General features: G+C 36.5%; 1 protein-coding gene across 1 annotated transcript in view; it reads right to left on the reverse strand.

The window, feature by feature from the left end:
- The window catches only part of LOC109087208 (integrin alpha-9-like), a 90,700-nt gene extending 67,938 nt beyond the window's left edge, over nt 1-22,762 (reverse strand). Inside the window, exons 1-4 of the mRNA XM_042736134.1 lie at nt 22,250-22,762; nt 19,113-19,240; nt 9,762-9,868; nt 2,299-2,422 (exon numbers count right to left, since the gene is read on the reverse strand). Coding sequence (XP_042592068.1) covers nt 2,299-2,422; nt 9,762-9,868; nt 19,113-19,240; nt 22,250-22,437 — 547 coding nt within the window. The 5' untranslated portion in view covers nt 22,438-22,762. The remainder of the gene's footprint in view (nt 1-2,298; nt 2,423-9,761; nt 9,869-19,112; nt 19,241-22,249) is intronic.
- Nucleotides 22,763-23,611: the final 849 nt, after the last annotated feature.

Genomic DNA, 23,611 nt, shown 5'->3' on the forward strand with positions numbered 1-23,611 from the left:
ACATTTGAATCTCAAAAGCGCGCTCGGCGCGGGGGCGTGGTCACATTAGAAGATAATAATGACGGGAAACAAAAATGGAGAAGGGAGACGTGAAAAACGGACATCGCGTTGTTTTCATATGGATTACTTTATCACAGAATATTTGTTTTCAGCAGCACTTGTTTAGTTTAAAAGTAGGACATGTCAGGCTTTCTATAGATATCTCTCTCATGTCTCTTCGTTGAGTATTCACTGAGTTACAGTTCATTTTAATGACGCATTTCTTCTGAAGATCAGCGCAGACAAAGGCTGCAGACAGCACTCCTTGTTTGTTATCTTTATTTTATAAGTGCACAAAGTTTTGTTGTTATTATGTCTGTATACAAAAAAAAGTAGACCCTTTACAGATTCGATTGATGTATTGCACTTATCGTACGATCAAAACTGAAAGTGTAATTTAAGTTCTTTTCGGGGTTATCAGGAGAAAATACCCCAAAACGCGTATACGCGTTAATCGACTCCAGAGGGTTAAAATGATTATTATGTTTGGAATATGGTTCTTTTTCTTACAAAAATGCATTGATTCACTACAGGAGGCCTTTGCTCACACCCCGGAGCCATGTGAGACACTTTTTTTTTTATGGATGGGCGCTTTTTATTTAACTTCTTTTGGACTGATGCATGCAACACCTGCTGAGTGCCATTAAACAGCTTGAAAGATCAAAAACGATTTTTAATATAACTCTGACTGGATTCGTCTGAAAGTCATATACACATAAGATGCCTCTGGGGTGAGTAAAACACAGGCTAATTTTCATTTTTGGGTGGACTAACTCTTTAAGGCTTGGACTGATTTCTATAGTCTGCTTCAGTGGAGTGTTTGCAGGACTTCTAGTTGGATGAAAACCAGAAATACTCCAACAATAGGCCTGATTATCACTAACAACCTCACAATACATTATACAGTGTCATACATATCAAAGATTGAGTACGCACTGTAATGAATCACCGTATCATAACTGAACCACAATTTCACCTGTCATATAGAGGGAATATGCAGGATCAGTTTCAATCTCTCTTACGCGGTTCACTTGACCTTAGTCTATTATGGCGCCTCATGGAAGTGGCTCTGACCACACTGAGAAACAGCGGTTTCAGAGTTTGCACTTATTTAGTTGACCTGCTTCTACATTAACTGAACTGTGGTTCAATTATGCTAATACTTGGGGTTAGAGGTTTGCTCAAATGACTAACCCTAAGTATTAGCAATAGTAATAGTGATGTTTGCTTCAGCATTTACCACTAACACCAGGGTTCTTACACCTTTTCCAAACTAAAATTCAAGCACTTTTCAAGCACTTTCAAGGTGCATTTTCAAGCTTTTCCAGCAGTTTATAACTGTGGTAAAATACATGTTTACATACTTGAGTTCTTCACTTTAAATCAGATTTTATTGTGCTATTAAAAAAAACACCCGTGCCACATTTTGATATTGTTTTGTTTGTTTATTCAGTGAAATCATACCCTTATGAAGTTTAATCTTCACATTAAGACATATGATTCTTGCCTTTCTGTCCTCAAGTTTTAAGCCCTCTTGAAATTATAAGAAAGTCTTTTCTTGTACCGTTTAAGGCATTTAAGTCTTTTTATGTCCTTAAATTTAAAGTGACAATGACGATTAATGTTGATTACGTTTTTGTGTGGGGGAAACGACACATCATATACATGACATTCTTTACATTGGTCATTTTAGTAGCATGAAAAACAAAATGGTTATTCAATTTGGGATTAAAACATACAGAAAACGAGCAACAAACCTTCCCCATCTCTGAAACGGATGATTTCAGTCTAGCACGAGCCCACTGAATCTCGCTGTCTAAACCGCAAAATGAATTTCTTGTTTACATCCTTTCTGCACTATTGTTTATGATGACAGTATTCGAGAGAGTGCAGAATGCTACGTTAAAATGTAATTATTTCACTTTCATTTGTATTTCAACCAAAAATGCAAAAAAAGACCTTCTTACTAAGTATTTTTGTCTTGTTTTCCAAAATTCTAAACATTCTTAAATCAAGATAAACTCACTTGAGAAGCAACATTATGACATTAAGTCTTGTTTATAAAATATAGTCTTGTTGTAAATAAATATAATGTATATATATATATATATATATATATATATATATATATATATACACACACACACACACACACACACAAACGCATGCACTTGTAAAATATTATATTTTTAAATACTATAATAGTATAATCCTGAAAGATAATTGAGATGAGTTAAAGTCGTAAAGAGCATGTCATACCTTCATAACAGGGTATGAGGGGCTGTGACTTGCCCTGCAGAGTGGCTGGGATGATGGAGCAGTATCCGTGAGGGAGGATATGCTCTGATTCATAGTATACATTCTTCCAGCGGTGAGCACAGGCCTGCAGACAATACAAGAAAAAGACGAAGAGTGAGAGACGAGGACCTATATAAGTCAGTCAGGGTAGATGCTAGGATACTTCATTTGACAGGAATGCCAAAAAGATAAAATATAGTAAAATTACAACCCGTTAAACAGACCTTACATTCCTTGCAAGCCTCATTTTGAATAACAAAGGTGTATATATAGCTCGCACATCAGGTCTGAAATTTTGTCATCTTCATCAGCTTGCATAGTAATTGCACGAAGAAACAAACAGGATACACAGACAAAGCGTCTTCTCTTTATCCCAGTGTCAAATTAACTTCTGAGGCAAAACCAGAGCACAGAGCCAAGTCTGGAAATGGCTGTGGATCTAATATGTCCACTGAGAGAGGGTTGGTGGTTATAGAAAGCTGAGTATCTTCATTCAAACAGCTCTGATCTCTGGAACAACAGAAGCGCTCAAGACTGCGAAGGCAGCCAGAGAGCAGAGAGACACTGAGAGAGAGAGAAAGAAAGCAGAAAGGTCATAGACAGAGGATAATAACTAGTAGAGCTGACGGAAATCACTGAAGGAAGTTCTTGCAAGGCAGAATAGTGTTACTTTAAGTTAAGCTTATTAGTTTGTTACAGAAACCCAAAGAGTCAATGCATTTATACTTCTATCTTAAAGTTCTCATGATTTTGACATACTTTTCCTCCAGGAAAAAAGGAGCTCTAATGGCATATGTTTTTTCTTCTAAGTGAATAAAATGCCACATCAGAGCTGTTTTTCTGCTCTCACGACACACATCTTGTTTTCCGTGCATTAGAGATGGTGGACTCAAGAATAAAACCCAATTGCAATTCGATATGTAAATATTGCAATGACATCGGTTGGATATGCATTAATATTCATCCCCATAGCACAAACTGTTTACACATCAAAGGATAATACACTGGTTTATGTGTTTCTATGAGAAATAGAAAGAGTGGTACTTGTCTCAGCAAACACCATTAATAAAAAAGAAGCACACAAGACCGAATTCAACTTTAATCAAGTCATTATAGCCTAGGAAAAAAATATGGAAATGATCAAGCAACAAACCAAAACCTTTCTGTTTTGCTCATTAATAGAGTCCCATAATCATATGCCACAAACTTTCCTTTCCCTATTTTATCAAATCCCTCATCGAGGAGCTCAGGACTGTGGAGAAACCAGATTCCCTCCAAAACGGTTCAGCTTCCTGTTTCTCCACTTCCAACAGCGCTTACACAGTCCATTGAGATAAACAACCGAGTTAAAGATATTACAGCCACACAGATTCATAAGAACGCTCACACGTGATGTCAGATGACTATCTGGCAGTAGTTTGTTGTGTTGAGAAACAGTGCTTGTCTGTTTGACTGTGTCAGAGCCTAGAGCGATCCGCTCAACTATGCTGGCAGCAATCGATAACCATCTCAGCTGAACGTCAATAAAACAACCTCAGCCTAATGACAACCAAAGGAACAAACTCCAACTTATTCCCTGGCAGCCAGTGTTGGGAAACACACAGGACAGACGTAATGAAACACGTAATGCTCAACTAAATCAGGAACGGGTTTGAGAGGCTCTGAGTCACCGCGGATCACGGGCTAATCATGTTCCTACTCATGCTGAGAGCTGATTGGCTGAATGAAGGCCGCCACATCTGCACAACAGCTCTCTTAAGAGCCTTACATATAAACGTGAATCTCTTCAAATACAGCTATTTGTTGCAGTGGGACACACACTCACACTGTAAACACACACGTGTTGAAGTGCCATCAGGTTATACACAAAATATGTTTTGTATACCCACAGCTTTCATTGCAAATCTATGGAAGCTAGTTTTCACAATGGAATAAAAGACAGATTAAAAGACTTTTTATATTACAATTCTGAGAAAGTGTCAAAATTGCAAAATATGGAGAAAAAAAGTCAGAACTGTGAAATCATAAAAAAAAAAAAAATTAAAATACTTTTTAAGTCAGAATTCTGAAATCATAAAAAAAAGTTATTAAGTAGATAGAACTGCAAGATGAAAACCCAGAATTCTGAGTTAATATCCCTAATTTCATGAGAAATTCTGACTAATCTCACAATTCTGTGCTATGTCTCACAATTTTGAAACAAAGTCTGAATTGTGGGTTAAAAAGTCGCAATCACCTGTCTTACGTTTTTATCATGTAGCAGAAACAGGCTTCCATAGACATTAATCAGTAAAAATGCAGTAAAAACAGTATTGTTTTGAAATATTATTGCAATTTAAAATAGCTCTCCTTCAGAAAATATTCTAATATGCTGATTAGGTATGTGCAACAGTGATTGAATACTTGGCCAGCAACGATCGATCATAAAAAGATTATCATGGATTTTTTTTTTTTTTCTGATTGGTTATAGCAGCACTTTGGGCGGCACCCTGCATGTGGTCCAAAGTATAGACGTGAGAAGAGAGAGAAGCATGGCTCACGTAGTGATTTCTGGGTTAGCTCCATACATATCTGATTAATCTAATATAGGATGCATTGGGATATCTACATTTATTATCATGCTGAATGCACGGCAGTGTTTAATTTCATGCTCAAATGCAATACCCGACATTGACTGAGTTATTGTTTTTAGATGTTTCTAAAAATACTGATGTTATAATAATGCAGCAGTGCGTTTTTCGTCATATTTGTTCAACAGTAGGCATACTTCAATTAAAATTGTTTTCGTACTTCATATGGCTTTGAAAACGTGCATTTCAAGAATCAAAATAAAAAATACAGCACAAATCTGCCATAAACATAACATAAGCATTAAGGCCGTTTCATACTGAGTGTGATGAGAAAAAGTGAGGCGAACCACCGACGAACGTTGCTTTTACAACGAGCGCGAAACGATTGATCGCCTTCTGCTAATTCACGCCTGCATGCTAGGTGGCACAGAACAACAATACATTTTTTTCCCTCATGTAGCCTATGTATCTCGTTTATGGCTTTTGCATTGTTTGCTGCTCAATATACAGCATTAAATTAAGATAAATAGCTTTTGGTTCTTCATTAGAAACACAAACTATCCAAAATGCTTACAAGAATATATCTGAAAATATAATTAGGATAGAGGTACAAATAGCATCAAGCTACATTTCAAAACGCATGTAATTATTAATGTTTATGTTCAAACCCCACCTTAAACCATCATCGAGTGCTTGTAATAATTTCCGATTGTGATCTAAAATGGATTTTGATTTTATAATAGGTAAACATGCACTTTTCGTATGTTTTATAATAGACTGAACGCTACCTGATTGTCATAAACATCCTTTATTGTTATAAAATACTGTGAGATGCATAACAACATACAGAAAATATATCTTCATAATCATACGTCTATTTGCTTTCATATTTCATCTGTAGAAAAATGTTTCTCTATTTTTCTTTTTATATACGGAAGGGCAAGAGATGATGGGCGGTGCTTTCCAGATCACATAATTCTGTGGAGAATTAATAGAAATGTTATTCTGTATAAAGAATGTGAGAATAAATCTGTTCTCAAATAAAAAATATTCCTCTTTCTTCTCTCTAACTGGGATACTCTTCTTCGGTGTTTGTTTACAATGGTTTTCTAAACACTGCCACCATTCTGCTCCAGAAAAAAATCGATACACAGAATGAAAAAAAAATCTTTGCTTTTTCGCGCTGCGAATGTTCGCGCCTAGTGTGAATAGCCCCATTAGGGATCTGTTGTTTCAATTTTTGCATTCAGTGTGAAAAGCCCTTTATAATGAGAACTTCTATAAATAGAACTTCTATTATAGAAATCTATAAGCCTAGTTAATTCTCCTTGAAAATTTTGAATTATCAAAATCTAACAGTGTTATAATGAGTTCATGTTTTCATAGACAGGTTTTCATTTCATATTTTTATTTTTAACATTAATTTTCATAACAGTATCAAGATATTTTCAAATTATTTTGAAAAGCTACTACTGAATATTGTAGAAACTAATTTTCTGTAAAGTTTCTTTGCAACGATTTGTATCGTGAAATCTTTATACAAATAAACCTGAACTGAATTGAAAATAGAAATCTTTTGCAACATTATAAATGTCTTTACTGTCTCTTTTGATCAGTTCACTGACCTCAAATGGTAGCGTACATAAAACTTATGGTGCAATCAAATCATTGAAAAAACCCAATGTCATCTCTGTGGTGAAATACACTATAAAAACAAATAGTTCTATCTCTAAAATCTGATTGCATGAGCTATGCCACATCGCCACATTGGTGTGCCACATCTCCTGCCAAACTCCTCCTGATTGTGTTAGCATCTCCCTCGCACATGCCTGAATGCCCATATGTTTAATCCGGTTCTGACCTGTAAATACTAATCTACCAACCAAATTACCATCATTACAGCTCAACCTCTTTGATTTGAACATATCAGCGCTGTAAGTGTCCTTGCCTCTGATCAGACCACCCTGATCCTGCCTTCCTGTAAGACGCCCATCAAAACCCAGAGAAGCTCAAGGGTTGAGGCTTCAACAGCAGCAGAGGAATAGAGATGAGCTTGGAGTTGACAAATTTAAAGTTTGAGGATGAAAAGAAACCCTGAAGACTGATGCTGACGTCTTGTTTGACTTGTTTGTCCAGTTAAAGTTTCTATTCTGGAGCTCCATCATGAGAAAAAGACCCTCACTTCAAATGCTTTCTCTTGATGTACAGAACAGCTGGAGTTTAACAATGTGGTTGTCGTGAAACATTCTAGAACAATGATGGCTTCATCATTTCTGCCCATGTTTTACAAGTCGATGTGGTTTGTGTTAAACAACTGCTGAGATGGTTGAAAATTCAGCCGTTAAAGGTTGTTAAGAAAGAAAATTGTGGAACAACAGATGAAATGAAGCATGCTTGAAGCTATTATTGCTAAAAAAAAAAAGTATATTGTACTCTCGTTGGAGAAAAGCATCAATTTCCTATTTTGCTTCACGCACAAAATCACTCAAAGGTTGACTCTACACTAGGGCTGCACGATATTGGGAAAAAATTACATTGCGATATTTTATTTTTCTGCGATATATATTGCGATATGAAATCTAATCTAATTTTTTCTTACAAACAAAAATGGGGGTGAGCACACTTACATTCTCATTTTAAATGATTTAAACATCAGAGTATTATTTAAATTAGAGTAAATTATTTGTTTGTAACTTTAGGATATGGTTTGAATTGTTTAACATATTAACTAACATGAACTTACCACGAGCAATACTTTTGTTACTATATTTATTAATCTTTGTTTATCTTAGTTTATAAAAACACAGCTGTTCATTGTTTGGTAATGTCACTTCACAGTGCATTAATTATGTTAACAAATACTTTTGATTTCAACAATGAAGGCTATAGCCTAATTGTTGAAATTAACAATGTTGTAGAAGTGCAGTTTAGTAATAGTAAATGTTAAATAATGTAGTTAAATAGTTTAATAAATAGAACATTATTGTAAAGTGTTACAGATTTTTTTTTAATACACCAATTCAGACGTCTCGTGAGTTCAGTGTTGGACAGGTCAGTTGTTTAAACCATTCATTAAATTGAATCGGTTCAAAGGAATCATTAGTTAGCGAATCAGACGTGTACCGCACGTGTTGTGTAATTATCTCGGCAGTTTAGGATATCGCACAAGATTTGACAACACAGAAAACATTTCATCACTGGATAGGTTTTTTATTTTTTTTTTCGACACCATCGTGTCAATTGATTTTGATTAATATGCGCGAGGGAGAGAGAAAGACAGCGCTCGTGTTGTTTGAAGACGGTGAAGGTGAGCGCGCGCGCGGGGCCGGGGCGCTCGCTCTCTCTCTCTCTCTCTCTCTCTCGCTCACTCGCTCTCTCTCTCTCTCTCTCTCCTCGTTCTTATATGCGCCCTGTTAAACTGACAGGACTTAAAAACCCATGCAAATGATAAACTTTCACTCTATGATGGTTAAGCTGTGCAATTTATCCGTGAATCACATTCGTCAAGGGCCGGGGCGCAGCTGGCCCGTAAGGTTAATGAATAACGGATCAACTACGACAGCCTACATCGCACATCCTGCGATGTGACTATCGTGGATTCGTACATCGCGATATCGATGCTTAAACGACACATCGTGCAGCCCTACTCTACACATAACAATCCAGACAACGTTGATCATAATTAACCTATTTAACGCTGTCTTTCATCTTCGTGTTTTATGTAAACTTTGAACAGGTTTCCTTTCTAATCTGCTTCCTCAAAGTAAATGTTCTGTGCAATATTAAGTGCTGCAAAAATAAGCCCTAAAACCCAGAAACAAGTTCATATTTTTGCACCTCTGGTTCCATCATCCCAGAGTCAACAGGTTTTTTGAATGTGTTTTTGGTTAAATGCCTGAAATAAGGTCTGTATTTAACACAAGCTCTTAATATGTTCACATTTTATTCTAAAACATACCTCAGTATTACCCCACTTGTGATTTTTTAAGCTTTTACTTGTCTTGAAAAAGGTGAACAAGTGTCTAAACGGGACTACAGTGGATGTCGCTGATGCTAAACAACGTCACACTAAAACTCATCTAGTCCCTTTTACAGCCTTGTGAGCATCCCAACTTGTATATTTTAAAAAAAGGATTGAAAGATTTGTCAGAAGCTTAGTTGTGCAACTTTATTTATAGCCTAACTTCAGGTTTTTACTTCTGGAGACTGCATTTAGACCTCAAAATTCTATGCTATGCTTGGTGCAAAAAATTGCAGGGAACAAGGTACGTCTTGACTCATTAGTGTTGCCAGATCTTGCAATAAAAAAACAGCAATTAAGACCAAGCCAATAATAAACATAAATCCAAACGCAATACCTTGGAAATAAGCCACGTATCGTAATATCACAACCTGCACCTGCCTACTTTATTAACTCCATAAACTGGATCACTTCACCCAACAACAAACCCAAAGATGTTTAATAAGCATTGCTTATAATATGTGGACATGGCAACCCTTCAAGAGCAACCTTCCATACATAAACAAAACTGTAATTTAGGGGATGCACTCCCGCATTTAAATGCGGTTGTCACTCCTGAAACTTTACAGTGCATAAACTTTTGCTGGCCACAGAGTTAATTTTCTGTAAAACCAATCCAGTCTACCAATTCCAAACCAGAATCCAATGGAAAAACCCTATTTTTTTTTTGTTAAAGGAACTACGGTGATGATGACTTCCGTTTTGGCCTACAAAATGATGCCATCCCTGTATCACTCTATAAGCCACATGGCTTCAAAAACAATCAGAATTTGGAGTCACAGTTGGGAAAGATTACTTGATTTCTGCATTTTCTGCTTCACAATGGTACATACCAGAATTTTGCCATTGGGTTTGTCCTGTCGAGCCAGACTGACCCCCATCCACTCGTCATTTCTGTCACCTTGACACGTCTTCCCACAGGACTCCCTCTGTTTATTTCCTAGAATACAGAATGAAAACGTTACTGTAGCCAACAGAGAGATAAACACTCCTTGTCTGTAACGAGAAACACAATAAAACCACTCCAAGACCAAACAGCTTGAAACAAAAGTCAGACAGTCAATGTTTGAGACCGCTTTGTGTTTGTAAGATAAGTACACAAAATATTTGCAATGTAAAAAATATGTGTATCAAATGCAAATATGAACTTCAGTGTTCACAGTACTGATGGGCAACTGCTCTACATGGAGAATCAAAGTCTAGAAGCTCTATTTTTATTTCTATTAGCCAAATCAAGTTCCAATCCCCCAATGTAGTAGTAAAAAGATGCGAGCAACCTCTTAAATCCTGGATAAAGAACTTTCCTAAAATGATCATGAAAGCCATGCAAAACACATCTAGACTACTTCTTGTGCATATTTCTCTATACAAAAAAGTACCAGGATATACCAAAAGGTACCATTGTCATAAATGGCATGGTACATTAAACTGGTGACCATGGTATATAGACAAGCCATGTCACATGTATTTATATAGCACTACAGTACATCTAATAAAGATTCATTCAAAGCTGCAAACAAACAAAAGACAATAGTTCAATGCATAAGGGCTAGTTTCCCAAAAGCATCGTAAGACAAAGCAGAGCGTTACAGACAAAGCTGACAATTTCTACAATTTACTTACAGTCCTTTCAGGAAACGCTGCCCAGTCTGTTTATTGAAATGTAAGGCATGGCTAACACTGGTGACCTCAGAAAATATAAACCATGAGATTATCAGCTTCTTGAATCAGACATGATCCGTTTTGGAGGTATTCTATTGTCTATTTTGGGTATTTAACTGTGCAAAAATGGATGATTTATGAGCAAGGCGTGTTATTCCTGCAGGGAGTTTATCTAAGCATAAGGGTCGGCTTTAATGTTTATCTATGAGCGTTGAGCTACAGCGGCCCTCTGAGGGGCAAACTGTGATTGTCCACAGGAAAAAGAGTGATGGCTCCCGAGACAAGCGGCTGTTTTCTTTGGCTCTGGTTCTTTTCTCCTCCTTCTCAGCAGACTGACAGCATCAGTAAGGAGACTGAAGTCTGCATAATGCCCAACTGAACTGGGATTCCTATTCTACTCCCACCCAGATTTGACTGAATGAATCAATGCATAAACCAGAAATCTTCACACCGGCCCAAAAACTAGTAAGCTGTCTTGCAGTCTACTGCCTACAAAGACAACATCCTTACAGTCTTGGAACCTCGAAAGTGATTTGGATTGCCATACAAGTCTCAAACAAATAATGCTCTAGACTCGACTAGTCTGATGTTAAAAATAAAACACTAATAAGCAAAAGATAAAGCATACAGAGCACAAATATTGGGTAAACAGCTTGTTGTTTATTAGATTTAATTATTTATATCAATACTTATATAAGTATACTACCATTCAATAAATTGGGGCTGGTAAGATTTTTTTTTAAGTCTCTTTTGTACACCAAGGCTGCATTTATTTTATCAATAAATACAGTAAAAACAGCAAAATTGTAAAATATTCTTTACATTTAAAATAATGTTTTTTTCTATTTTAATATACTTTAAAATATAATTTATTTCTGTGAAACAAAGCTGAATTTTCAGCATCATTACTCCAGTCTTCAGTGTCACATGATCCTTCAGAAATCATTCTAACATGCTGATTTGCTGCTCAAGAAGAATTAAATATTATTATCAATGTTGTGCTGCTTCATTTTTGTGGAAACTATAATGCTGTTTTTCAAGATTCTTTGATTTAAATTTAGCATTTATTTTAACTAGAAATCTTTTTTTTACATTATGAATGTCTATATTGTCACTTTTGATCAATTTAGTGCATCCTTGCTGATTAAAACTTCTAAGAATCTTACTGAACCCAAACATTTAAACAGCAGTGTCATGTACAGTAGAATGTTTTAGTGATCCTGTTACCTCTGCAAGACAAACACTAACTAGGAGAAACTAACATGAACTAGGATGGAAATGCATAAGCCAGTATTTTTTTTTTTTTAGCAGCTATTGCACAAAGTCTATCAGGACAGAACCTTTTACCTCCTAAACAGCAGCTTGTCAAAGGTGGGACAAATGGTTCTAATCACATGTTGTTCAGGCTGTTTGAAGTTAATGCTTTTGCCCCCAAAACTGCGAAGCACCCAAAGCACACAACGACGAGCGCCAGATCTCAAGTTAGGAGGGAAACACAAACTGTCAAAAACCAAGAAGAAGTTTGCTTGGGATACGGACGAAACATTATTTTCAGCAATTAGCAGCAAAGTACCTTCCAAAAAACACTACTCATTCAACACAGATATATTTCACGGGGTCAAGACTGCAGGAAAACCACAAGAAGAATTCCCTTCTTAAAAATCTTGGCCATCACTTCAAATAAGAAGGCGCTAGGAATGTTCCTCAGACTATAAACATCTCATCAGCGACTCCAGTTCCCCCCTGGCTATCTTCGTAACAGTCGTGTTTGTTTTCGCATCTGTGTGGGTGCTGAGAGCCACGTTCTTCTGGTTGTGAACCGCTCAGCGAGGGGATGGGAAGTAGGATGAGATCTGGAAGCGTGTAGTGAGCGAGTGTGAATCCGGAGTGTGCAGGTCAGTTAACGGATAACTGAAAGAAATGTGCATGCTACTTTGATCATGAAGGTCAAGTAAGATGGACGGTTGATCTATTTAACACTGTTTAAACAAATCAGATCAACCAATAACAGTTCAGTCCAATGGATGGCAATAGCATGTTGCTTAGCTAGTTTTAATTAGATTTTACCCCATTTCTGTACAATTTGCACTATTGTATTAAATGTAATATAAGCTCATTGTAAAAATGTGCCTCTTACATTTAAATCTTACCTATACAATTTACTAAATTTTCCAGCTGAAATGAACACTAGAGGTAGCAAAACGATTCAATTCAAGTTTATTTGTATAGCACTTTTCACGATACAAATCATTGCAAAGCAACTTTACAGAAAATTATGTTTCTACAATATATTTAGTAGTAGCTTATCAGTGGTGGCTATGTCAGTTAATGTACATATGGCAGAAATGCACAGAAAAATCTATTAAAGACGTAATCAAACAGATGATGAACACTATTAACAGCAATCATTATATGTTGCATTCAAACTTATAGCTAAATTTGGTAGTTCTGAATGTTGTTTCAGGGTTGGCATCATCTGAGGTCCTCTGAGGGGTTGGCATCATCTCTTCTCGGGTGTTCTGGATCCAGACTGAAGCTTGTGTGAATCCTAGTTACCACGGGATGTCAGTGCAGGACAACCACCTAGCAGTGCATTACAATAGTCCAGTCTAGAGGTCATGAATGCATGAACTAGCTTTTCTGCATCAGAAACAGGTAAGAAGTTTCGTAACTCTGCAATGTTTCTAAGATAAAAGAATGCTGTTTTTGTAACATGGGAAATATGATTTTCAAAAGACAAGCTGCTGTCTAATATAACACCTAGATTTTTGACTGTAGAGGAAGTAACAGTACATCCGTTTAGTTGCAAACTGTAATCCAAGAGATTCTATGTACTGTTCGTACAAAACACCAACTACTTATCTTCCTTTTCACACTAATTTTGATAATGGGAGCAGATTATCAATAAATAAATGCTTATTTTTGGGCAGTTTCTTGCACAATACTATGTTAAAACACATTTGCCATAGTACATGATTTTTAAACTAATACATTATGACATTTGCATCTCATAAACACCTCCATATGTATGTTTTTAAGACGTAGTAAACTCGTTCATTAGCTCACCTGGTACACTTGAGATGCAAAGGGTTCTGGTTCGAGTCACGTATAAAACATGAATCAAAACACTCCACAAGAGAGCTCAAAAGTTTAGTGTAGTTGGTACATTATTTTCAATTCTTTTAACGCCACTCAACAGACATTTCATTTCTAAACTGCTGCAACATGTACAACGACCAATGCAATAAAACATTGCCAGATTCACATTCATTGAATAAAACTGAATGTGCTTTTAGAGCCACTCACTGGACATTTCACTTAGAATGTGTGCACAAAACAACATAATATAATTTTGCAGAAATGTTGCCGCAGGCAAGTTTTTTTTACCCAATGAGCCTGGACTGAATGCACGCATATTTATACTAAACCTTTCTCTCATCTTTTATCCCAGTTCTTCCACTGAAATAATTGCAATTGCTTTGCCTTTTCCTTAAGGAACACATGCAGTGCTGCCTTAGAAATTGGCCAAAATGTTGGCATGAAATTGTTTCTATTATGAATGGAGTTTAGGCAGTCCGCTCACTAGGTTTTGGAAAAGATCTATTCTTATAGTACACAATCAAACACATCCTTCAATGCAATAAACCCTCATCCAACAGATAATCAATTGACTCTATTACTCTAAATAAAGATTGTAATTGCTTGTACTGAATATGGCTTTGAATGGGCTCTGTGTTGCTTAAGACGGAAATAGCATAATTACTGTATTTGATGAAGCATACTAGAAAGTGGAGAATTACTTCCCATAACAACTGAGGACAATGCATTTCACTTTGCCAGTAAAGAACTTCAATGAAGGCTGTAAAAAGAGAAGAAATGATCTGCAGCACAGCTAAAGAATTGCTCAAAATATGCTTGCAATTATCAAGATCAAGACCATTTCGTAAGCGATAAATAGTTTCATGTCTGCAAGCAGATGAGTAAATGTCTAGTCATGGTACTGTGATATCATCTGACCCCCGTCCACAAGAGTCACAAAACATTCTTCATAAACTGACAACAGACGGAAGGTTTAAAGGCATAGTTCACTAAAAACTGACACATTTTGTAATGTATGTAATTTCCAAAGCAGCAGGACTTTTCTTCTACCGTGGAACATAATATATGATGTTTAGCGGAATGTTCTTGTTCCACAGAAGAAATAGTCACATAAGTTAAACCAGGTTCCCCCAAAATGGAAACTGTCTAAAAAGGCCATCCAAGATGTAGGTGAGTTTTGTTCTTTATCTTCACAGATTTGGAGAAATGCAGCATTACATCACTTGCTCACCAATGAATCCTTTGTACTGAATGGTTGCCTTCAGAATGAAAGTCTAAACAGCTGATAAAAACATCACAATAATCCACAAGTAAGTCCACTTCCAGAATAAAAATTCCCTGATAATTTACTCACCCCATGTCTTCTAAGATGTTTATGTCTTTCTTTCTTCAATCGCAAAGAAATTATGTTTTTTTTGTGGAAAACATTCCAGGATTTTTTTCCATATACTGGACTTCAATGGTGGCCAACAATTTTAAGGTCGAAAAATGCAGAGGATTAAGGGCTGATTCTAGAGAAACAATTGGTCATTTTGTTAATATATATATATATATATATATATATATATATATATATATATATATATATATATATACATACATACATACATACACTTTTTAACCACAAATGCTCAGCTAGCATTAGCTCTGGAATGCATATGCAGGATTTTAAATGACATGGGGGTGAGTAAATTTTTATTCTGGAAGTAGACTTATCCTTCAAGGTGACTAAATTTTCAGTAAATTTTCTTTTTTGGAGTGAACTATCCCTTTAACCACACTTGAGAGAAACGAACACTAGTTCCCTAATATCAGAAGCAATATTTCTCAAGGGGGGCGCCGAGGGGTCTTATTCTATATGATTCATGTAAACTCAAAGCTGGGGCCCCAGGACACGCCTCATTGGCTCTTGTGTGTTCTGTCAGTAAGACACAGCACAAGCAGGAGTGGGTGCATTAAAGCCACATAAACCGCTCTCATCTCTCCACCACAAGAAAGGAGCTTCGAGAAATCTCTACATATTGGATCCTTGGCACAGTTGCTCGGAAAATATTAGCCCAACCATTTATCATTTCTATCAGAATACCCCAGGAGCCAGACTACAAACATTTAAACTGATTGCACACAGTAATATTTATAATAAAAAAAGAAAAAACAATGATATTGTTAGCTGTCCATCACATAAACAAGCTCATAGTATGATGCATATTTACAAAAGCAAAAGTGTAAATCAACCCGTTATCAGCGCTGAAAATGAGTGTTAGTATGACAGGGCTAATGTGAAAACAACAGGATAAGATAACAGCTCTGTTTCTGATTATAACTAGAAGAAAAGTTATTAAAAGTGACCAAAACAAGGTTGTTAAAACATTCATCCAGGCAGGGTTTCAAATACTGACCGGTCCAAATTCCATGTTTAACTTCATGAGTGATTTCAGTGTTACAGTGGTTTGGGTTAAACTGCCCATGTAAAACAGTTCTGCTGATCTGACAGTGCAGATGGCATCTTCTAGCTGTTTTACATTTCAGCTGGTGCTGTCAAACACAAGCACATCTGACACTCACACAGGATATAATGATGATTATATGTAAACACATTTACACTTCCCTTTTTACAAATTCAAAAGAGCTTTAGACTGTTTTAGAACAAGACGCGTTCTTCTTCTGGATTCTTCAAGATTCTAGAAAATGTATGCATTTAAGACATCATATGTATTTGTATAGCACAAGACATAACTGTTTCTCTTTGCTAGTTTTACTTGATCTTAGTGCTGCGTTCGACACCATAGATCACGACATACTCATATAGATAGATTACAAAACTATACAGGTATCCAAGGGCAGGCTTTAAGATGGTTTAGATCCTACCTGTCTGATCGCTACCACTTTGTTTATCTAAATGGGGAGTCATCTCATTTATCACCAGTAAAATATGGAGTGCCACAAGGATCTGTTTCCACTGTTATGCTAATGATACTCAACTATATATCTCAAAAAGACCAGGTGAAACTTCAAAACTATCTAAGCTAACAGAGTGTGTTAAAAATGTAAAAGATTGGATGACCAATAATTTTCTCCTATTAAATTCAGATAAGACAGAGATATTACTTATTGGACCAGAAAACATTACACAGAATCTCGTAGATTACAATTTGCAATAAGATGGATGTACTGTTACTTCCTCTACAGTCAAAAATCTGGGTGTTATATTAGACAGTAACTTTAAACAGTAACCCATGTTACAAAAACAGCATTCTTTCATCTTAGAAACATTGCCAAGCTACGAAACATGTTACCTGTTTCTGATGCAGAAAAGCTAGTTCATGCATTCATGACCTCTAGACTGGACTATTGTAATGCACTGCTAGGTGGTTGTCCTGCATCCTCAATAAACAAGCTACAGCTAGTCCAAAATGCAGCAGCTAGAGTCCTTACCAGGTCAAGAAAATATGATCATATTACCCCAATTTTACAGTCTCTGCACTGGCTACCTATTAAGTTCCGTATCAGTTACAAAATATTATTTCTTACTTATAAGGCCCTTAATGGCTTAGCTATTGAGTACCTAACTAGTCTTCTACCACGCTACAACCCATCACGCTCCTTAAGGTCACAAAACGCTGGACTTTTGATAGTACCTAGGATAGCAAAGTCCACTAAAGGAGGTAGAGCTTTTTCACATTTGGCTCCCAAACTCTGGAATAGCCTTCCTGATAATGTTCGGGGTTCCAATGTCACTTCCTCTGTTTAAATCTAGATTAAAAACACACCTTATTGGCCAAGCATTCAAATAATGCATCTCATAATTCTGGACTGCAGTTATATCTGATCAAATGTGCATTATTATTCTTTAGCTTGGGTTAAATTAATAAATTTTACTTGGCTGGAACAGCAGCTACGCTAATTATGTCTCTATTTGTTTCTCTGTTTCTGGTGGATTTAAATCCCGTGGTAACTAGGATTTACACAAGCTCCAGTCTGGATCCAGAACACCTGAGAAGAGATGATGCCAACCCCTCAGAGGACCTCAGATGATGCTAACCCAGAGACAGCATACAGAACTACCACATTTTGCTCTAAGTTTGATTGCATTAATTGCTGTTAATAGTGTTAATCGTCTGTTTGTTTACGTCTTTTTATTGATTTTTCTGAACATTTCTGCCGTATACACATAAACTGATAGTCACCACTGATAAGCTACTACTAAATATATTGTAGAAACTTAATTTTCTATAAAGTTGCTTTGCAATGATTTGTATCGTAAAAAGCACTATACAAATAAACTTGAATTGAATTTAATTGAATTTCAAAGCAGCTTTACAGAAGATCATGATGATGGTTAACATTTACAATATCTTCATGACTTGCAGTCGAATTTAGTAGATTAGAGCTGGGAGATAATAAAGTTTACATTTTGCGAGGATCGTTAAGATTTGCTACAGTATATGGTATATGTCACCATATATAAATATACTGTATGCAGATGCTAAAGGAGTGTTAAAGCCAGAACATCAAGGCTGAAAAAAAAAAAGTTTTTACCCACACCCATCTGCTGTCTCTCCCCCAATAACTGCAGACATACTATAGATTACCCTCCATCCTGCCTACACTCATTCACACACATAATGCAAATAACATCAGAGACTACAGACTACCTCGGCACACTTTCTGCACATATACACCCTTCTAATTGCACACACACATACTTTTTCAATTGCAACAACATGGACTCAATCTACCTCTACAGGGCTTTGCACATGCATGTCTTCCTTGTTTAGATTGCACACTGTGCACTTTATGCATGTAATAATTTAGCCTCTTGCATTTTTCACACTATTAGTAATCTTGCAATTTTAGTAATCTTTGTAATTGCAATTTGTAATCTACATATCGAGTCTTTTATCTTTATGTCCTTAAATTTACTTAAATTTCATAGTTTTCTCTACATATGACAATACACTCTTGAATCTTGTATGCAGGTAAAGTTAGATATATATCCAACTATAAATAAAGTGCTGGGTGATAATATAGTTACATTTTGCAACGATGCAAGCAATAAAGTCATTACGATTTTCTATATGATACATACTCTCAGCGTATTTATACTGTATGTATCTGGAGAAAGTTACTTTTATATCCAATCTTACATAAAAAGCCAGACAATTATATAGTTACCTTCTGTGACAAAAAAGTGCAGTTAATATTTGCTATTTAATGTCACTTTATATGAGCATAATAATATACTGTATCCAACTTTATATATAGAGCCGGACCACAATATAGTCACATTTTGTGATGATATAAACAATCACATAGCTGAGATTTGCTATATATTGTATATATACAGCTTTATGTGAATTTACTCTATGTATGAGGGTAAAGTAAGATCTATGATGCACTCTGGATATTTGTGAGATACACACCTCTGCCGAGGTCCATCTCAGTGCAGCGTTGCTCTGGGTTGTTGTGAATCCGGCACTTGTATACAGCTCCGGGTGACTGAACTGAACTGCTGAATGATGAGTTTGCTCTGGGAGCCCCGACCACAATCCTACAGACATCAGGAGAAACACACTGTCACTGTACATCACACCACAACTTCTGACCTCAGAATACTGGTTACCTGGGACAACAGACAGATTTTGCTCAAAACAAAATGGGAAAGAAAAAAAATCTATTCTTTGTTGGTCTGTGTTTTGTCTGTAAGTGTCAAAGATGAATAATAGGGCTGTCTAATAAGTGAATTAGCCCTGGAGGTGGTTCTGCCTTGTCATACGGTCATGGTTTGGCTCTACAATTCGGTGATGCAAGAACTACATCATTATCTCCACTGAAGCAAAGGCAATGATTTGGGCGCAGGCCAGTGTTTCCCTTTAAACATTAGGACAGCCCTTGGAAGAAAGTCTTAACATCTGTACAGTCACAAGAGATTTTTGTTTTTTAAAAAATTGCATGTCTGAAATGTCATGGCAAGAGTTGAGTTACAAAAGTAAGGGAAAACACTGTTCCTTAGCCTGACTTGAGTAATGCTTAAGAATTGCATATGCAATTATGCATAATACGTTGCATTAGATTAGACAACAGAACATCAAACCAAATGTCATTGTCCAAATGCAGAAGGATCTTTTCCCAGAATTAACTCCATATTATTGTTAATTTTTGCTCAACCTGGACTTCAAATAGATTAAATAGTTACAAAATATATGCAACTCGGTTTGATATTTTATCATCTAACGCAATAATATACATTTTAACTATCATTAAATAGTCCAAATGATTATTTGGAGCCACTGTTACAACCCAACACCAATATACAGGTGCTGGTCATATAATTAGAATATCATCAAAAAGTTGATTTATTTCACTAATTCCATTCAAAAAGTGAAACTTGTATATTATATTCATTCATTACACATTATTTCTTTTAATTTTGATGATTATAACAGACAACTAAGGAAAATCCCAAATTCAGTATCTCAGAAAACTAGAATATTGTGAAAAGGTTCAATATTGAAGACACCCGGTGCCACACTCTAATCAGTTAATTAACTCAAAACACCTGCAAAGCCTTTAAATGGTCTCTCAGTCTAGTTCTGTAGGCTACACAATCATGGAGAAGTCTGCTGACTTGACAGTTTTCCAAAAGACGACCATTGACACCTTGCACAAGGAGGGCAAGACACAAAGAGCTCTGTGTCCAAGCACATTAATAGAGAGGCGAAGGGAAGGAAAAGATGTGGTAGAAAAAAAGTCTACAAGCAATAGGGATAACCGCACCCTGGAAAGGATTGTGAAACAAAACCCATTCAAAAATGTGGGGGAGATTCACAAATAGTGGACTGCAGCTGGAGTCAGTGCTTCAAGAACCACTACACACAGACGTATGCAAGACATGGGTTTCAGCTGTCGCATTCCTTGTGTCAAGCCACTCTTGAACAACAGACAGCGTCAGAAGCGTCTCGCTTCAAAAAGGACTGGACTGCTGCTGAGTGGTCCAAAGTTATGTGCTCTGATGAAAGTAAATTTTGCATTTCCTTTGGATATCAGGGTCCCAGAGTCTGGAGGAAGAGAGGAGAGGCACACAATCCATGTTGCTTGAGGTCCAGTGTAAAGTTTCAACAGTCAGTGATGGTTTGGGGTGCCATGTCATCTGCTGGTGTTGGTCCACTGTGTTTTCTGAGGTCCAAGGTCAACGCAGCCGTATACCAGGCAGTTTTAGAGCACTTCATGCTTCCTGCTGCTGACCAACTTTATGGAGATGCAGATTTCATTTTCCAACAGGACTTGGCCCCTGCACACAGTGCCAAAGCTACCAGTACCTGGTTTAAGGACCATGGTATCCCTGTCCTTAATTGGCCTGCAAACTCGCCTGACCTTAACCCCATAGAAAATCTATGGTGTATTGTGAAGAGGAAGATGCGATATGCCAGACCCAACAATGCAGAATAGCTGAAGGCCACTATCAGAGCAACCTGGGCTCTCATAACACCTGAGCAATGGCACAGACTGATCGACTCCATGCCACGCCGCATTGCTGCAGTAATTCAGGCAAAAGGAGCCCCAACTAAGTATTGAGTGCTGTACATGCTCATACTTTTCATGTTCATACTTTTCAGTTGGCCAAGATTTCTAAAAGTCTTTTCTTTGTATTGGTCTTAACTTATATTCAAATTTTCTGAGATACTGAATTTGGGATTTTCCTTAGTTGTCAGTTATAATCATCAAAATTAAAAGAAATAAACATTTGAAATATATATCAGTCTGTGTGTAATGAATGAATATAATATACAAGATTCACTTTTTGAATGGAATTAGTGAAATAAATCTTTTTTGACGATATTCTAATTATATGACCAGCACCTGTAAATTAAAATTAACGTGCCAATTCACACAGAAAACGTAAATAATTCACGTTTCTCCAAGCAACCATAGCGACGGAACACCGCTTTAGCAAAAAGTAAGTAACGTTACTGTCGTTATTTATAACGTCATTATAGATGTATATAACACAAAACTGTTTAAAAAGCGTTTGAGATATCTTTCATTTGACGTACTGTGCTAGCGTCATCAACGTGATGACATTTATCGATTTTACAACAGATGGCTAGATGTTTTTAAAGTATGGCATAAATTTAGACCACTGTTTTAATTATTCATATATCATTAAGAAGATTTCAGTGACCACAAAAGTTCAATTACAAGTTTGTCAACGCGATTATTTTCACCTGACGCTCGAGAAAAGTGACGTTTACCTGAAGAGGTAACCCTGGCAACCGAAGACGCTCGAGTAAGCAAAACTTTGGCGATGTACTGATTGTTCATCATCGATTTATATATCATAATAACTTTAGTTTTGATTTTTATACAGTCTTAAGACAGTTGAGGGTTGGCTTTACCAGGGGCCACAAAAGACAGTTTGAGTCGCGTGAGACTAAAAGAAAGAAGTTTCTTTGAAGACGCAGAGCGCCAACGTACACTTCGATACTAATTTGAACCATTTAACCGTCTAAAAACACTGTATAAATGTTAATTATGTCTCTGGTTATGTAACGTTACTCACCAGCGTGTGTTGTCATGGACGTGCTCCAGGACTGAATATCCAAAAAACGTCGCATCTGGTCCTCGGAAAACCAAGGTATGTTGCAAATCAATGTTGAAGGAATAAGCCATAGAAGCCAAACACAAACACACAAAAACATCCAAAGCGCGTCTTTTCCTCAAAGAAAGTCCCGTCATTCTGTTCCGCATCCTCAGTGCTGATGAGAACTTTATAAAAGCTATTTAATCTATCTATAGAGTTCCACAGTTAATGGAAAAACACATTTATACAACTACACCACGTCCGTTTCTTAAAGCTGTGAATCAAACGCATGCAAACACAGGGTTTGAGTTTGTGGATCGGAGTTTTTGGGTCAGGATTGCGCTCTCATTGCAAGCCCTTCTCTTCTGGTGCGTCTCTGGAGTTTCTCTTGGCATTAAAGCGCCGCGCTCGAGCTGACGCGTGTGTTACGCACGAGCGTCACATTTCACATTACAGCAGCGCCGCGTCCACTGGCGACACCTACCGACCGCGCTCAGTACTGCAGCTTATTACTGGAGCACCACAAGCAAGTTTTGCATACTGTAGGTTTAGTTAAAAGGCCTTAAAAGAGTATTAAAGAGTATACATCCTTGTCTATTTAAAAAGGAGATCCTTGTTTTTTTATTACTGGTGATAATATAACATTTTAATTTAGCTCATTCTTAAGAGCATACTTTCTCTGGAAAAAAAAAATGGTGATTTTCTTTGAAGATATATATTCTGTTGTGTATTAATCTAAATATTTATATGTGTATTCATCCATGTAAATATATTTACATATAAACAAAATACTGTTTTATGAATGGTAATTGTAATATTATTACTAAATCTTATTAGTAATTAATCACTACTAGTTACTGCAAAAAGTTATATTACTGAAACTAGTTACCGCCCAACACCAGAAAAAGAAAAAAAAGAAAAAAAAAAGTGAATGTTTATTGCTTTTGCTTTTTTAAGGTCCATGTAAAATCGTGGTAGATGACTGTGGTGATCCTTCAGTACCACAATATTGCACATTTGTACATTATTTGGCCAAGAGTGGCTATATTATAGTGAGAATTAGGTTGAGTCTAACCCGACAACTACAACATACAGCAGTGTTACAAGAGCTTCTGCATGCAGAGAGAAGAGGATTTCAATGTAGTGTAAATAAAACTTTATTAGTTGTCTTAAAATGTATTAACTGCCTCAAAGTGCCCTATATGACAGAGATTTATAGCCTTTTTTTTTCCAACAATGATTATTTACAATATGAAGCGTGGCTCTAATTAGTCAGTTTCCCCGAAAATACAGTATTAAGTAAGAAAGACCAACAAAAACATAGTAAATAATCAGCATACT

Source organism: Cyprinus carpio, chromosome B13 (genome assembly GCF_018340385.1).
Source record: "Cyprinus carpio isolate SPL01 chromosome B13, ASM1834038v1, whole genome shotgun sequence".
Lineage (NCBI taxonomy): Eukaryota > Metazoa > Chordata > Actinopteri > Cypriniformes > Cyprinidae > Cyprinus > Cyprinus carpio.